Source organism: Mercenaria mercenaria, unplaced genomic scaffold (genome assembly GCF_021730395.1).
Source record: "Mercenaria mercenaria strain notata unplaced genomic scaffold, MADL_Memer_1 contig_2776, whole genome shotgun sequence".
Classification (NCBI taxonomy): Eukaryota; Metazoa; Mollusca; class Bivalvia; order Venerida; family Veneridae; genus Mercenaria; species Mercenaria mercenaria.
This window is the reverse complement of record NW_026460853.1, coordinates 24399-42761: the sequence shown is the minus strand read 5'-3', so window position 1 is coordinate 42761 and position 18363 is coordinate 24399. Positions and strand designations below refer to the sequence as shown.

Below are 18363 nucleotides of genomic sequence, written 5' to 3'. Positions count from 1 at the left end.
TTGAATATAACATAGATCATATAATTAATATGTACTTGTGTTACGCTATTCTTGTATTTACCGTGACCATGAAATTTGAACAGTATTGCACTTGGTTTCGAATTGTTATTAAACGATGAAAATGTTGGATTTTATGCTATTCGATCGGAATAAGATATCGAGTGCTCTAAAGTAGATGCCGTGCAATCGAGATAATATGTCGAGCGCTTGGGTGTTTTCTTCTTATTATAATAAGACATAGTTCTAGATCGATCTCTCGAGTTTTGCAGCTCAGACATATACTAAAGTTCTCATCTTTTTTCACAAATTATATGTTGTAGTATTGACAGTCTAAGTACAATGGTTCGATGAAAACTCACTTGCGAGAAATTGTTTTAACAAAACATACATATACAGAGAAAATAAGTCACGGTCATACGTTTTAACATAACAAAATGCAACAGCATGCAAAGAGCATTCATTGTTTGCCATCATTCTAAAATCGAACAATCAGTTTCAAACAAGAAATTTGGCAGAATGTGTCTTCATGCCAAAATTGTATAAGCCGGCTCTTCCGTGCACGGGCTTACTAGTTTTATATGTATAAACAGGATACATGTACTTTGAATGTATTCTTGTCTAAATAGCTAGTTTGATTTTAGAATACATAATTAACCGCAGTTATTAATTGAGTAAGGCTTACATTTTAAATATGTCGTGGCATTAAAACCATCATGTTAACATAAAACTAGACTGCTCAGACACTTGATTTGTACAAAGACATGGCCACTTGTGGACGGGATTGGTTTATATTTTTTTTAAGCTGTAAAACTCGGGTGATCAATCTAGGACAGTTAAAAGATAACATTATCTCGAGCACTCGACATATTATCTTGAGCGCATGACATATTATCTAGAATGAATGACATTTTGTCGCGACAGCATGACCATCTTATCTCGAGCGCACGATATCTTATTTCGATCTCTCGCCGTCTTATCTCGAGTGCACGACATCTTATCTGGATTGCACGACATCATATCTCGAGCACTCGGCATTTTATTTCGAGCGCTCAGCATCTTATCTCGAACGCACGACATCTTTTTTCAATCACCCGAGATAAAGTTGTTAAAAAAACAACATGAGTGTTTATCCTAAACATACCACCGTACTTTTCTGTAGGTGTTAGATAGTTGTCGATAATTTCCCCCCTTGACACAAAATATAAAAAAGAGGGAAACAAAAACAGACAAACAAAAAACATCTTATGTCAAAATTGTAGGCCAAACTAACCCAGCTCTGTCCAATTTGACTTATTAAGTAAAAGCTGCTACGAGACATACATTGAATTTTGAACAGAAAAAATATATGATATATGCGATCTAAAAAGGCCTTGCCGCCGAAGAATCGAACCCCGATACGTTGAAATCAATCGCAAATTTATGCACATGCGAGTAATGTGAGCAGCACCGATCTTGATAACGCCTTTTCATATAAAGGCGTGCACACGCAAACTTTCAACCTGTTACTAATCATACGCACGGAGTCAATTAACCTAAACCGTATCCGCGCACATGGAGCTCATTAATATATCAACGAATCATATCCTTATATATGTATGTAGTTTTCCGTGTCCTTGAACATATTTGTCATGTTTGTATGTTACATTTAACAAATTATTGTATCATGTAACAAGAAACGTTTATATGTTTACGTTACTTAATAAAGAATCTTGAATCTTGAATCTTTAATCTTATATAATTATATTACCTTGATAAATTCTATTTATACATTGGCAAGTGTTTTTCATATATTTTATTTATTATAATAACGAGTCTTGCGTCTGTAAAATGTCTCCCCGTTCTTGGACTCAGTGTTGTTCTATATTCTTGTTCATTGAGATTTCGGGGGGGGGGGGGGGGGGGGGGGGGGGGGGGCGGCGTGGGGGCGTTTACTATAATTTTGCTTAATTGTGTTCTATGCTTCCAAGGGCTCTTTTCACATAATGATTCAGATTTGTCAGTAGTCTTTTTCAGTCAAAGGCAGCTCACATTTTTTATATTCATGTAGTATGTTTGTGTCTAAGCATCATATCTACTATAGAATTCAGTTGATTAGTCAACATCATTCTTTAAACAGCGATTCGTTTGATTTTAAGTAAAAACTGAATGTTGAATTGTTTTGTTTTGTTTTTGAAGTACAATATTTTATTCTTCAAAATTTAATGATCAAATTATTTATCTTGATTATGACTGATGAATATTCTGTTTTATCCTTGATACTGAATAACATTTGCCTAAAGAGATTTATTTTGTATCGACAACAACAAGTTTACTATATGTACAGTTGACAATTTATGAACAAATGAAAGTACAAATCATAGCTTAATGTGCAAAAATCAATAAATATAAATTACATCGACATATAACTACGGATAACTTTAATAATAACAAAGTAGTATCTTAACTGATATTAACACTGCTTTTGAAAAATTTTCACTTCCTTCAGTGGTACAATTTTTTCATTTACATGGAATTGCAGTTTCGCTACATGCAAATGATGATGTATGCCCCTTTAACTTCATAATTTACAAAATGCTAAGGGATAAATTCGAAATACATTCTTGATTACTTTTTAATCATCAGAAGTCTATGGCTATGTCATTTCCGCACCGGTAACGTAGAAAAGCGTACGTGCTAGCATCTGGTGATTCTTTCACGCTTCCATAGAATGAACATTATTTCTGAAATGTCTAGTTCTGCAACTTTCAAACATGGAAGTATCTGACATCCGAGGCATATACGGACACTTTTTGACAACATCAAAAGGACCTAGATTTGAACGATTTAACGATTTTCCAGAAATCTCCATATAACCCTACTCCGTTACGGATCCCTGTGTGATGCATTTGTGTTTTTCCATTGCAAATATTTTTCGTAGATTAAAAGCTGACTTATCTCAGGCATATTCAAATCGTGAAAAAGTGCTGAAGATTGACTTACCATTAACAAAAAATAGAATAAATAAATAAAAAAAAGTAATAAGAACATGTCCTAGCGCATATCTCTTGACGGGGTGACCTCGCGTGTGAACCCTGACTGTAGACCAACGCAAAAGCGACTCTCGTTTTCAAGTTTAGCCTGTGTACTTTTATTTTCTTTACTTCCGGAAAAAAGCTGAAGGCTGTCTCATTTTCTGTGCTGTCAAAGACATATATATGCCTGGCAAGATTGTATAAAAATGTGCCGTTACATCGGCCTTCCTAAGACCTTCCTAAGGACATTGATTATTTGTATTTTAAGAATCATGTGACATGCGTAAAACATCCGTGTGGATGGTGGTTACTACTGGCGATTTAGCATTCAAATTATTTAAACGTAGTCCAGATATGTTAAACGCATCTCAATCCCTATTAACAAAACAAACGTAAAAATATTTAAAAACACCACATTGTATATCTGACGCTATTTTGTGATAATTCTGCAGTTCAAGCATATTTGTACAAATGTTTTAAATAGTTACTGCAAGTGATCAAATAATAAAGTCAAGCCCAGTTAGATCTAAGGTTTGCAGTAGTAATTTTCTTTACAAATTATTGAACCTTAATCATTATGCAGTGTTTTGAGTAACTACAATCACTTTCAAGAAAACACTTTTGGATGAATAAAGATACAAATCAATTATGCTTGATTTATAGGTCTTCTCACGCCTTTCCTGTTGATAAAGTTTACAAGACTGATGGCGTTATTGTTATTCATTTCGCAAGGGTAGATTCCTTTGCCAGACAAGAAGGCCATGTCGAACACTCCGCCAAGGGTTTTCAAATCATGACCTGTCAGTACACGTCCACTATCTTGGTTCGGTAAAGCATGTACATCTTTATGGTGGAAGATCAAAACCGCCATCTCAGGACTCACTTTAAATATATAAAAAAAATGTGTGAGAATTAATTACAAACTTTTATGAAAACACATTTAAATAGATAACAGGAAATATATTTCAAAGTTTATGATATATACAGAAGCATGTTTTCTAAAGTGCAAATATATGGCAAAATCTATACATTAGAATATTACAAAAACAAATAAATCACATACGAATTGATAAATGTTTAGCGCAACTCTGTTATCGTTTTTCTTTACATTATATAAGAGACTTTTCGCCAATCTTATTCGCTACTTTAAAATGATTAATTACATTATTACTTTCTAATAGTTGCACCCCTATATCAAAACAAATACATCATTACATGTCAATCCTTGTACTGCATTTGCAACATCAGTTCCAAGACGGGATACCGTGATGCAAAGAAGAAGTACTGGCACGTCGGGCTGTATATCTGATGCTTTTGCACATTGTACAAATTCTAGTTCCAGTTTTTCTGACTCCAACTTCTCTGTCAGCAATTCAGTTAGGCCTTTCTCTACGATGCCCGTCAAGCTTGTTCTGTTTTGGCTATACAGTTGCACTATAGTAAAAACAGAAATATATAGCTGGTGAAAGTTAAATGCTAATAGTCTGTTACATTTACTCTACGAGGTTTTTTTTTCAGCTATACAAACGATAGTACGTACATTGAAGCGGAATATGGATTTTAAAGAAATTATTCTGTGATATGCCAAAGGTGTATAGTTAAACGCTTTAAAATTAGGCATGTCACAGTGTCTAAAATATCGTATGCGGAACACAACACTTTCAGGCGCCTTTTGATTTGCGTGGGAGGATTTAGAAAATTATTAATTCAATATTTTGCTACAGCTAAATGGTTTTAAAAAATTTGAGTCCAGATTCTTTCAACAGAAAAACATGTGTTAATATTTGTTAAGTTACGCACCTTGCAGTACTCGTTTGCTCTTAATTCTTTCCAGTTCTTCTTCGACTGCTACCAGAACTTTAGAAACATTCTCCTTTTCTTCATATATTTGTTTGTTTTTCCTACTAAATTCCTTTATTTTAGTCTCTTTCTGGTATATTTCTGATTCATAAGTTGTTTTATCCTTACGCATTTCCTGTCGTAAAAGATTCATATCTTTTTCGGCGTTCCTTAATTTCATCTCCAAGCTCTCTCTCTCTTGGTTGGTCTTTTTCGTCATTTCATCAAAATTGGCGCTTAACTTTTCTCGTTGCTGAAGTAAGTTCTGCTTCTCTAGCTCGATACTGGTAAGCGCCTTTTCTCTATCCTGTACAATTATGTCAACTCTGTCAATATGTTTTTGCTTTTCTTCAAGTTCAGTAAATAACTTGATTTTTTCAGTCTCAAAATCCTCAGACAGTTTTCCATATTTGTTCCTAGATGCCTCAAGAGCGCTCTGTGATGTACGAAGGTCCTCCTCTAACACATTCTTATAGAAAGTTAAATTTTTGATACTTTCATCTTTCTCTTTTATTTGCTTGTTGAAATCAGATCGGCTTGTTTCAATCTGGTCATTCAAAGAACGTTTTTCATTCTCTGTTTCAGTAAGCTTATTTTTCAATGATAATGTTTCCGTTTCAAGTTTATAATTTATGTCATTTAGGGATTTTTTCTCATTTTCAAATGTTTCTTTGAGATGATTCTCCGACTTCTGAAGACAATCATATTCTTGTTCTTTCGTTTGAACTGTATTTTGTAGTTCATCGATCTTTTTCTGTAAATCCTGATTCAACTGATTCATTCTGTTTCTATCATTACTAACGCTGTCGTTCTCACGAGTAAGTTCTATACATTTGTTTCTAACTGCTTCTCTTTCATTTTCGATCTCTGTCTTCTGTATGCTGTACTCTTCATTAGCTTTGTCAAATTTAATATTCATTTTTATCAACTCATCCTCTTTCTGTTTATTTTCGTGTCTACTTGCCTCTAAATCTGTTTCTATCTGCTTTTTATCTTCATTCAGCTGAGCCTTTTGATTTTGTAGTTCTATATTATTTTCTGTTAGCTGTGCCGTTTGAGTTTGTAGTGATTCAATACTCTCTCTCTGCTTTGCCGTTTCAGTTTGTAGTTTTTCTTTGTGTTCTCGTAGCTCTGCCATTTGACTTTGTAGTTCTTCATTATTTTTACTCAGCTGAGCATTCTGAGTTTGTAATGATTCAATACTTTCTCTCTGCTGTGCCGTATGTTGTTGAAGTGATTCAATTTCATTTCGTGAAGATTGTTTCTTTTCTTCATAGCTTTGAGTCTCCTCTCTATGTTTAGCTTGTAGTGTTTCTAAATTCCCGATCAATTCATTATATTGTTTCTTCGACGCTTGAACCTTATCTGCCTCAACAGATAACTTTTCTTTTAGAGATTCAATCTCTTCACTTTGTTTACTCAAATTTGATACATGTTCTTCTCTCGTCTGTTCAAGTTCTGCTTCCAGGCTTCTAATTTTCCTGTTTTGCGATTTCTTCTCTTCTAGAAATGTCTTTTCCTTATTGTCTGAAAGTTTGATTAATTCTTTAAATTCATTTATTTCTTTGCGCATTTCATCGTTCTCATTCAACAGCCGTTGGATATTTTTCTCTTTATGTTTGTTTGACACATTTGAATATTCCGCATCTAATAGTAAGTAACAAGATGATAGTGTACGAGTTTCCACATTCTCCTCAGCATTTTTCATAATGAAATGAAGAAAAGAGCGCAACGACTCGATTGTTGTTACTTTGTGGTGTAGAACTGTACCCTGAAAATTCGTTGGTTTTATACAATTTTGTAGATACAGTTAAACTATTATTTCATTATCCATCGCATTTTAAGCATTGTTCGCTTCTTTCTAGCTTTGTTGAAATATGCGTAAGTGACGTAGTTCGATAACAAAATCATAAATATAATGTAAGTGATCTGTAATTGTAACTAAACAATCTTTATTACATATGTGTCTGCATTTATAATAAATTTCACGTAGAAAATGAAGGTCATTATCACCGGACTGCTAGCAGACAAATGTGACAGTTTTGTAGATTAGAACAAAACTAGAATGCCAATCCTTGTTCAGGTGTTTTAACATTTAAAGAAAAAAATGTATTCCTCAATGTGAAGTGAAAAAAAAAATCTCAAATTAAATTAAACATACATTCGAAAATTGGTGCTAAACATCATATTACTGTATAACCATCGTTTTCGGTTCAATCATGTATATTGTACAGCATATAAGTGTTAGAATAGATAAAGTTCTTACCTCCAACGTCATAATAATTTCCCTAGCTGTTCGTTTACACTCCTGTAAATTTTGCATTTCTACTTTGGGTGGTTCTCCTGGAAATTTGAAATAGGTTTCTTAATAATATATTATGTAATAGTAATGTAATATCGTTTAATTGCTTTTATACTCGTAAATTGTACAATCATAATGAAACAGCAGATTGTAAAATATCAAGTCAAGTCACTTATGAACTGTCAATTTACTCTAAAAACTTACAGTCATTGTCAGTTTACTACGAAAACTTACAGTCATTTTATCTATTCATTCATTCAATTTTGTCCGAAACTTGTTAGACACTTTGTATGTTGTCATAAGAATTAAAAATAAGCCTGTGTTAATATACCCAAGGATCGTTAAGGAAGTAAAAGGTTAAAAGTCTGACCATATTCGTAGTACGAAATTAACATTGAAACAACGTGGCTGAAATTTGTTTCTGCAAATCAGCAATGTTGAACATTTTTTGCCATATTGTCAAATACCATTATAGACCGGAAACAAAATTCTGAATATCTAATCTCACTGTGACTTTGTCTTTATGACTTTCTAACTTAAAGTAGCATTTTGCCAGTCTGTTTTATGAATATTCTAGCACGTGTCTAGTATTATTTTTTATATTTGTTATCATATACGGAAGGAACACGAAATAGTGCAGAGCACACATATTTTTTTGGCCTAGGGACAATCAGACAAAATGTTTTATGTATCCATGTGTCAGGGCATGAATGGTAAAGACATAAATTACTAATATGTAGTGGTCTGTGTAGCTTTGGTATATCAATCATATGCAGTTTAATTAATAAACGTTGTTTAAACGTACTACCTCCATGTACAAACTTTGAGTCCAGTTGATGCACAAACATTTCCGTTGTTGCATGTAACAGATCAAGAGAATTCATCAATGATGCAGCTGATTTATCAACATACTTCATCTTTTCCTTTAAAAAATAAAAAAAAATAAAAAAGCGTATACCATTAATTTAGTTTCCCATCCTTCTTATATCTTTGAAGCCTTTATATGCTACAGTTTCTTTAAGCGAGTTAACTTGACAGTGTGGACAGACGTATTACGCCAAAAACGCTTAAAAGTATATTAAAATATGATGCATATATTACTTATGTACACAGTACAGTACTTTCGTTTTTGAACTGTCAAACCTGTTTATAAAGATTTATAAAAGTAATATTTAAATTTTACGCACGTGACATTGTTCAAGGAACGTGTCCATTTTCTCCCGATCTGTACCAGCCTTCTGCATATTGTCATTGTTACTTTCCATCTCAATCTAGGATAAAGTTTCATTATTAATTATCATAACATGTGCTGCTAACGTAAATTTTTTAAAGCATGTCTAATTATATATAAACAAGTCAAAACTTAAACACTCACTAATTAATTACCTAAATGTCCGTTAATAACAAGACAGTTTTACCTTGATAAGTGTTTACTTTCTGTTTCGATTTATCTGTATGTTCTATTTTCAGTAAACCAAGTACAATTCAAGTCGTGACTGATCTTAAAATTGCATTTTATCACAGCAGCGATAAAACAACACAGGTACTTGTCGCACCTTATTTTAAGAATATATGTCAAAGGTAGGCCGAAGTTTATATTCAGAAGTACTTCAACTGAAATAACAAACATAACGAAACTTTCTTATAGACTTAAAAAAAGTGATCATGTGATGGAATCGCTTTCAGTCCATATACATTTTGTTCTGGCCCTGTTTTAAGTTACGTAATTCTGACGAAGTTTGATTCGAGCTCCTGTGGGAGCAACCGGTTAATGTACTTCATGTGTGTTTATGTTGGACAGGTCTAATTAGATAATATGTTTATCAAAATGAAATATGCGTTTAGTACGTACCGCTACACTGAAGATAAATGATAGCCAGGTAAAGCTTTGACATCCGATCTTCTCCTTCGTATTTGTCTATCCTTTTTTCTCACTTGCCATCAAAAGCCGAAATCCTTGTCAGATTTTAATTTTAAAGTTATATTAGATTTTCCATTTACATTTTGATGTACAAGTATTTACATTAAATTAGATTATGAAAACCACCTTGAAATCGAAAGTAGTATCTATACATTGAAAACGAAAGTTGGATTTTCATTAAACTTACATTCAAGTTAACGACAAATGATGAATTTAATCATCTTAAATATTGAAAAACGTCAACCCTTTGCATTTACATATTTTTAACAGTGACAGGAATTCTTTGTTCCTTTAATTTTTTATGTTACATTTATTTTATTGAAACTGAGGCGAAGTGACTGAGAAGCACGACCAACTATGGGCGGCAGTTCGTCAAAAAAGCAGAGAGAAATAATAGAATTTCAGGTTTGTGTACAGATTATTAGGTATTTGAAATAAAAATTTTCAGACTGTGATCATGATTTTGAAAATATGGGGAGTTTGGACACAACAAGAGAGACCAGAGGACAAACTTACTTAAATTTAAAAGAAATCGGTAACAGTATTTATATTGATAACATTAGTATACGTTGTTGTATCTTAATCGCTTGTACTTTCAAACATTTTCCTAATATATATAAATTCTTGGGGTAGTAAATTGCGGTACTGTCATCCTGTACACAAGAGCATGAAAAAAAGTCCTGTTAACCTATTTATTGAATTTGAAATATCTAGCCCTGTCAGCGTCATTTCACGTCCTATTAGTCAAATCTAAGAAACAAATATTCGATATTAACGTTGACTGGATCATATACAAAATGCATCTAGTTGTGTTTAACTCAACAAAATATCGAATGTTTGTCGATTAAATGCATTCGCAAACAACATATTATTTTCACCTTACACGTGAAAATGGTTGGTCAGGAATCCCGACAGATGTGAAACGACTGAAACTGATTTCCTGAGAACAAATATATCTAATTCTAATGAATAATTTTCGATCAATAAAAATAAATATATTGACAATTTACCTTATTGTCAATGTGTTTTGAAAACGAAAGCAAATTGTCGGAATATGCTCATGGTGTCACATCAACAAATTTAATCGATCTTATATCCGAATGTAAAATTATAGTGGAATTGGTTTTTGTACCAAAAACAAATTGTGGGTGGGGTTTTTAGAAAGGGGCGGGTGAAGATGAAAAACTTACAATTACTGTTCTATTGCCTCTTCTTATAAATACCAGTAGTTTACGAATAGATTCCAATAACAGTAACCAGTAAAACGGAGGACAGAGATCTAACAGTCACGTTCTTCTTATAGAGTTTATTCAAAGAATGCAGACGCCTCATTGAATGCATATAACCGTGTATGACTGGATAAATACATCATGAAAATATGGATAAAATAACGCAGACTAAGTAGAAAAAAAAAACAATGAAAGAATTCGGTCGGGCACTGTACTGTCTTGGCACGGCTGGTTGCAAAACACCACTGGGATGTATAACACAGTTAACCGTTTTGGAAATAACACACGCATTCGGTGTAGATCAACGTTGTGATAATCATTTGCTCATATTAAACCAAGGCTGTGTGTACATAACAATAATGCCAGTGTCGACCATATTTCCACTGATTAAAACTCAAAGTAAATAAGGCCTACAAATAATATAATAAAATTTTCCTTTCGGTATATAAATATTTTCTACTTTGTTAAATATGCAATTTGCGCGACTCATGAAATTTTTGTTCGTCTATGTTCTATACGGTAAAGGCATTTCGTGTTATAAATTTAAACTTTTCCTCATTCAATCGCTTTCAACACTTTGCATGATTTATTTATCTCCTAGGTTCACACAGGGATCTGCTGAAGGCTGGAGTAATTATTACTTATTCTAATTTATCGCACAGAACATTATAGTAACCAAAAATGACTGTCTAGAATCGCGATCATGACAAAACAAGTATATTTAGCGTCTTTTAAAAACTCAGAAACTATCTAAATTTCAAAAAACATTAACATTTCTTCAAGCATATACACCACTTACGATTTATTGCAGAAACTTATCGTGGAAGTTGATACTTACGCAACTGACCTAGCAAAATCTCTGGATTCCATTCATCGAGTTGCTAATGACTTTGTATCTCAACTTGAGGATAAGGAAGCGGGTTTGGCAGGTATAGTTTCACAATCTATCTAACCGTTTTAATATCATAACATACAGATACCACTAGAGATTTGCATTTCTGTCTTCTGCAAAAACACCAAAAGGGATGGGTTATTGGTGATGAGAGTAGTACTTTTTTTTTTCAAAACTGTTTTAGCCGCTGTTTAATATCAAATTCTGATAAAGATCTACTAAACGGAATAACGAGAACTTCTTATGCAGTATTACAACATAAACTTATAATATAAGTCAGTTAAAAGGATTGTTTTTTATTAAAAAGTCTTAAGAAATAAACCTATTCCAACTGCTTTCGCGAAATGAACATCTTTCATGCAAAATAGCACATGTATCATCATTTTATTCTTATTTTAGTTTGACAATAAGTATATATAGACTGGCAAAATTAAATAGAAATGGAACAATTATACTAGTATCTGAATTTCTATTTCAATTATGTTATGTCCTTAACCAAATTAGGTTACTATGCCTGAGGCTAACGGATTGTTATGTGTTTAATTTTCTTGGGTTATTATGTGTTCTTTGTTTAGTTCGTTCTGTTTCAAGATGAGTCTTCATCGAAGTAGCAATTTAATTCTTTACCTTAGCATATTACAACAACATGCAATTTTTCATGAAAGCGAAGTTGCTTTTAGCAATCACTATGATATACCAGAAAAGAAGTATTTTCCTAGATACTTTAAAACTAAAAACTCCGTTTTGTATTTAAATAAACAGCTAACTGAATTAAATTTCATCGGTATAATTTTAATGCATGTATATCATGTATTACCTTCTGTATTGACCTCAAACTCATCGAAGTTGTGTGTTCACACTTGGTACAAATATTCTGGTAACGATTATTTTAGACATCACGTCCTCATGCCATTTATTTTGCTTTTATGCTCGTGAAGAATTTTAATTAATCTAAGAGCGAAGGACTTTAAAAGAGATAAAGGTCATGCATTTAATTTATAAATAAAACCTGCTTATCTTTTCGCTCAGTGTTACATATATTTTTAACTACTGCGGCATTGCTTATATTGCACATAAATGTACATGCATGTCATTTGTATTTTTATATTAACCTTAAACGTTGTATAACGTTGAAGCATGGCTATACCCATGAATGTCTTACATATGTTATTTCAAAACATTTATTTTGTAGATATTAGCTGTTCAAACGTGGAACGGTTGTATAAAAAACTAATAAATTTATATGGGACTGCTGTTCATCTTTTGGTTGCAATTGAGGTAATAATAGCTAGATCTATATTCATTTTATGTGTTTTAAATGTTAATCATAACTGTCACGAATAAGTCGCTTTTCGTCTTACGATTCCTTCAATCAGTTATATACAGTATATTTCCTGGTGGGCTGAAATGATATAAAAAGAAAATCACCTCTTTCCCATTTGAGGCTTTTTGTCAAAACACTATTAATTTTATCCAAAGCTATCTCCGTTTCAAAAGTACCTATTCGCTACTATAGATGTATTCCAAAATTGTTCATATAATATTAGCGTTTGATACAAAAATACAGAAAAATTAAATCAAACTCGGGAACATACTTTAACTAAATTTGTAACATTTAAGGAAAGGATTCACTCCAGTTTAACAGAATTGAATGAAATTATGAAGTTTTCACGTTTCCTGTATTGTTAATTTTACCGTTAAAAGGCTACAATTTCAACTTTCATAGCACAATGATAGTTTGAATTGTTATATATGTAGTTTGAATTGTTATATATACTTAATACTAATACTATATAATTCTACTTATACTAATCTTTTGTTGCATATTAACTCAAGAGTTTTGCATATTCTTTTATTTTAAGGCTGGAAAGCAAAAAAAAGAGCACTTGATCAATCAAGTCAACAAGAACGTACATATTATAACGATGAAACTGGAACGAATGTTCAAAATCAAACTTGAAGGTTTCGCTACACTTTCGTCAGATTCCTATCTCGAAGAACAAGATGCCAGGGAAACTACATTTCTAATATCTCACAGTGATAAAGCCCGTAAAATAATGGACGATTCCATTAGCTCAATGGAAATAAAAGGCGATTTGCATTTGAAAGTCCAGAATTTAGAAAAGGAAATACTGAAACTGAAAGAAATGATAAGGACAACAGGCTTAGAGAAGAGTGAAAAAGAGTTGAAGGAAATTGAAGTTACCAAAGAACAATATGCAGTACACAATAGCAAAACACATAATGGAACAGGTATGAATATGGTTGGCGCCAATGTTGACGTTTTCCAAAGAAAAAATGGCGAAGTTGTGGAAATGAGATTTGAAGTCGATCAACTTAAATCGGAACGAGACAAACTTGAACGCGAAGCAGTTATACTAAGAGAAAATATCGAAAAACTTGACAAAGAATTGATAGGTGTTAAAAATCAACTAGAGAATAAAGAAATGGGTTATAACTGTCTGAATGAAGAATTGTCTCGCGAAAAGGCTGCTTCGGTTAAGAAAGACCTTTTGACGAGAGAAATACAAAGTCGTAACGCAAGTCTAGAAAAAGAGAAGCAGGTATGTCAGGAAGAGTCAAAGAAACTGGCAAGAAATGCAGAAGAAAAAATTAGAGAATTGGAATGCGCCAGTCAGATTTTACTGCGAGAAAATGAGGCGATGAAGCAAACATTGGAGAAACTGAAAAATAGGGCATTTATACAAGGTAAAAACGTAAAGAGATTAGCTAATTCCAATGTTATACTATATGTAGGAAAGAATGTGCTTGGTAATTACTGATAAGACAGTAATTATATGTCATTGAGTTCATTAGATATTGCTATGATATCGTACATATACTCGTACTTTAGAATTACGTACAGTGTCCTTTGCGTAGGTCTTGCTGGTGTTGTTTTTATTAATATTCACAGCGAAGCGACATTTGTACCTTCTTCTAATTAATAAGTTCTTATTAAACTTACATGGCATTGCGTTGTTATTTGCTTTACTGTCTGTTAGTGGTTTGATTCATTTCACTGGTATGTTGGTAAAGGACTAAATTTAACATCTTTACTGATTGCTCAAATACATGTCTATCTTCCAGTTCAGTTATATAGCCAAACTAGTGGTGATTTGATTACGGCTATTGAAGAAGAACTAATGGCATTGCTTAAAAGTCGGATGAACAATAACAACAACGAGCTTGAGTTCATCAAATGTGTTAGCCCAAACAACATTCAAGCAGATAAACCGCTTTTGCTTCTGTGCATAAATGCATCAAGACTTGGTACCGACGTTTCGAATGTACTGCAAGGAATACATAGTAAGTCTGAATCTTAACAATATTTTTCTATAAAAGTTTTCATCCTAGTTAGCTTTAACATTACTTTCTTGAGAGACAACGTTTTGGTTTTAAACCTAGCTTGCCATAATTTATTTCAGTAACATCGAAGATGGCAGTGTTGGTATTTCATCACAAAGATGTACACGCTTTACCAAGCCAGGCCAGTGACCGTGTATTGAGTGGACCGCAGTTTAGAGGTATAGGAGGAATATTCGACATGGCCTTTCTCTCTGGAAAAGGAATCTACTCTTCTGAAATGAATGACAATAGTATAATTAATGTAATGAACTTTATTTCAAGCTGTGTCACAAAAAGCGAGACGAACGCTTAATGATAAATATAACAGTACTTTGTGTTTTGAAAAACTTAAGGTATTAGATCACTTATAGTAATGTTTACAAAATGGCCTTTGTTTGGTATATTCTGAAAGGTAACCGTGTTTTGCACTATTTTGCAATTTTTAAACAACTTTTAGCGTGCCATGTTTTATAAATTTTGTATAACTTATGGTATCTACTCAAGCTCAAGTAGCGACAAATTTCAAAGTGGTAGCCACTATCCAAAACGTTTGCAGAGAACTCATTTCACCATACATTTTAATAAAAGAAACATCAAACTAATGGTAAACAATTATAAAACACAAAATAAAAATGTAAATATCATTTTTGCTATGGTGCCTCAAGTAAACGGATTTAATGTGGCAGAATTCTTACTTCAACACTGAAAAAATAAGGTCGAATGCTGTGTTTCTGTTTTGAATTTTGCTTACTCCATTAAAAAATAACCTGAGGACAGACGTAAAACCTACCTAAATTTCTTCCACAATATATAATCTAAGAGAGAAAGCAAGATAGAATACTTTCACCGCGTGTAACTCAATATTTTTAAAGATGTGTAACTCTACCCCTTCCGTTTAAGTAGTAAATTCACTTTGAACACCAAGAAGTCACTAATAAGATTTATCTTTTTCCATTTGTGTACAAGAAATCAATAATAAGTCTTGAAAGAAGTAAAAACGTAATAGAAAAAGGGGAAATTGGTCCAAGTAGGGCTGGAACCTACGCCCCTCCAAGAATTGCTGTAAAAGTAGGTTTATGGTAGGAATTGAATACTCTTCAAAAAGGAGGTTCTTTATTAGTGATCTAATACCTTAAGTATTGGAAAAGCAGAAATTGACCAATTCTTTATCCATATAATAAATTAACTGAATTCTGCTATTTCTTCAAACGAATTTGCTTTTGTAATGTTCATTTTCAGATTTTTACATGTTGAAGTATAATAAAACATAATATTGGTAAGCGATTGCGTTTGCCTTTGACCCATTTTACTAGGTGTACTTTTTGTCAGATATAATTTCTTGTGTTAAAAGATATTAAAGTGAATGCAGATGTTAAACGTTGCAGTTTGTCTTCGATATTGATATTCTCGTATTAAAATATTTAATTCTGGTTCACAGTATATCAAAAACGTAAAAGACAGCAATGAACGCGTTAATCAATTGTGCTGCCATATATTATTTGTAGCTGTAATAGTTCTAGTTTTGTTTCAAAGCAAAATAAATGAAATTGTTCACATTGTACCGGCGCCATCTTGAATACAATACACACGCTTAAACTACAATTAGCTGCATCTTGGCCATAACACGAATGAAAAATCAATCAACCGTTAAATCCGTAACACATGCGCACATACGTTTGCTTATGGTCATTCTTTAATGTTCATTCAAATTCCAACAACAACATTGGAGAAATAGCTCGTACATATTATATTCAATACTGACTTTCAGGGCCATAACTCCGCTTAATATCCAAATGGGACGTGTCGACACAAAAAAAGAAGTTATTCATTCATTAGCAATTCTTTACAAAATTCACGTCGGTAAATCTTCATTTTCAAAATTTTAAAATAGAAATGGCAAGATTGTTTATCTGCATTCCTGATCGAAGGACAATATGTTCGTTTACCTTAAATTATAACGACTTTGCTTTATTATGGCATGTCAAACGTTGCTAAATTATATATGTATGTTATTATTATTGTATGTTTGTTATTGTTATTCAATGTCTTGTCATTCGTATTCTAAAAGTCATTATTGTTATTCTATATTTCATTATTCTTATTGTATCTTTGATATTGTTATTCAATGTCGTGTCATTCATATTCTAAGTCTTACCATTGTTATTGTATGTGTCGTTATTCTTATTGTATGTTCGATATTCTTATGGTAAAAGTCATTATTGTTATTCTATATTTCGTTATTCTTATTGTATCTTTGATATTGTTATTCAATGTCGTGTCATTCATATTCTAAGTAATACCATTGTTATTGTATATGTCGTTATTCTTATTGTATGTTCGATATTCTTATGGTAAAAGTCATCATTGTTGTTCAATATCTGACGATTCTATTTACAAAACGTGTCATTCTTATTCTATGTTATGTGATCGTATAATTTGTATAGCGTCTCTGTGCTATTTATATCGCGTGTGCTATTTATATCGCGGGAAATCCCACGTACAATGAGAATATCAAGCTTACAAAAACAATAATGAATATACAACAACAATAACGTCTTTTACAATAAGAATATAGAACATACAATAAGAATAACGACATATAGAATAACAGTGGTAACACTTAGAATATGAATGACACGATATTGAATAACAATAACAAACATACAATAGTAATAACACATATGTAATTTAGCAACGTTTGACATGCCATACTTGATGATACTACACTAAACCTCAAATCTAATGATATATTTCAATATATTTCAAAAGATTCTCGATATATGAAAGAACACTCGTATAAAGGAGCTTACTTACCCATTAGAATTTCAACAGTCATATAATGGGTTTAATTACAGATTAGTAATCAACAGTAGCTGTTTTCCAAATATAAATACTGATTTTCTATTTATTCCAACAGTAGTTGCAATATTATAAAGCAGGCATGTGTTTTAAAGTTTTAGTACAATAGGTGATCATTTGCAAGTCCCTATAAAAGAAATAAGAGCTCTACCAAGCAGGGCAGTATACACCTAAAGGGTTATTTCTTTGAATGATGGAAGCAAAATTTAATGAAAAAAAAACAATACGTTAAGACTTCATTTGGTGGGAGGTGCGTCTATATGCGTTTGTGTAGGAGGAGCAGGGCATGTGTGTGTGTAATGGTGATGGAAAAAAAAAATCTGGGTATGGGTGTACACTCAACAAAATTCCTAATCGGTCAGTTTTTATTGTATTACTATTTTGTTAATAATGCATGTATTTACACAAAATTTCACATACCGATATTTAAATAGGTACTGCAGCTAATTATGGATTTACTTTTTACCGACTCGCCGCCAAAGTAACTGCATTAGGCGTTTTGACCAATTTAGCATATTTTGCACATGCTGGGCATGTGTACCAATATGCACGTTTTAATGAATACTTTTGACATTACTGACGAAAGCCCTACTAGAAAAACACATAGCATCGTGAAATTGACACAAGAGCAACGCGCCCGGGCTGTCGGAATTATACATCACTGTTCAAAATCGGTCACTTTATTGAATTGTATTTTAGTTGAATTTCGCCAAAAGAGCGCAGATGGTAGATGACCAACGTCTGAAGGTTCTTGTTAACGGAGATAAGGTTACAAATGGAAATAATCATCAAAGCAACAGCTACAAACAAATTACATCAAAATTCTTTTGAAATTGCAAAAATAATCACACACGTGTCGTAAATGTGTCCCAGTTAGCAACATTCCGACAGCTCGATCGCGTTGCTCATGCGTCAATTTCATTATGATATGTGTTTTTCTAGTAGGACTTTCGTCAGAAAAGCCA

General features: G+C 32.6%; 2 protein-coding genes across 3 annotated transcripts in view; one reads left to right on the top strand and one right to left on the bottom strand.

Moving 5' to 3' along the window:
• Window positions 1-2268: 2268 nt before the first annotated feature.
• Window positions 2269-18363, bottom strand: part of LOC123537445 (protein Daple-like) — a 30446-nt gene continuing 14351 nt past the window's right edge. Inside the window, exons 8-14 of the mRNA XM_053533423.1 lie at window positions 9005-9070; window positions 8340-8423; window positions 7961-8075; window positions 7117-7193; window positions 4812-6621; window positions 4227-4445; window positions 2269-3893 (exon numbers count right to left, since the gene is read on the bottom strand). Coding sequence (XP_053389398.1) covers window positions 3658-3893; window positions 4227-4445; window positions 4812-6621; window positions 7117-7193; window positions 7961-8075; window positions 8340-8423; window positions 9005-9070 — 2607 coding nt within the window. The 3' untranslated portion in view covers window positions 2269-3657. The remainder of the gene's footprint in view (window positions 3894-4226; window positions 4446-4811; window positions 6622-7116; window positions 7194-7960; window positions 8076-8339; window positions 8424-9004; window positions 9071-18363) is intronic.
• Window positions 8585-15819, top strand: LOC123537460 (serologically defined colon cancer antigen 8 homolog). 2 transcript variants are annotated; one of them, XM_053533422.1, is made up of 7 exons: window positions 8585-9032; window positions 9403-9478; window positions 11114-11231; window positions 12387-12472; window positions 13057-13903; window positions 14282-14500; window positions 14620-15819. In XM_053533422.1, the coding sequence occupies exons 2-7, from the start codon at window positions 9431-9433 to the stop codon at window positions 14850-14852; spliced, it is 1551 nt and encodes a 516-aa protein (XP_053389397.1). In that variant the 5' UTR covers window positions 8585-9032; window positions 9403-9430; the 3' UTR covers window positions 14853-15819. The 2 variants fall into 2 exon arrangements, with proteins under 2 accessions (XP_053389397.1, XP_053389396.1); XM_053533421.1 differs by having other exon boundaries at window positions 9009-9478.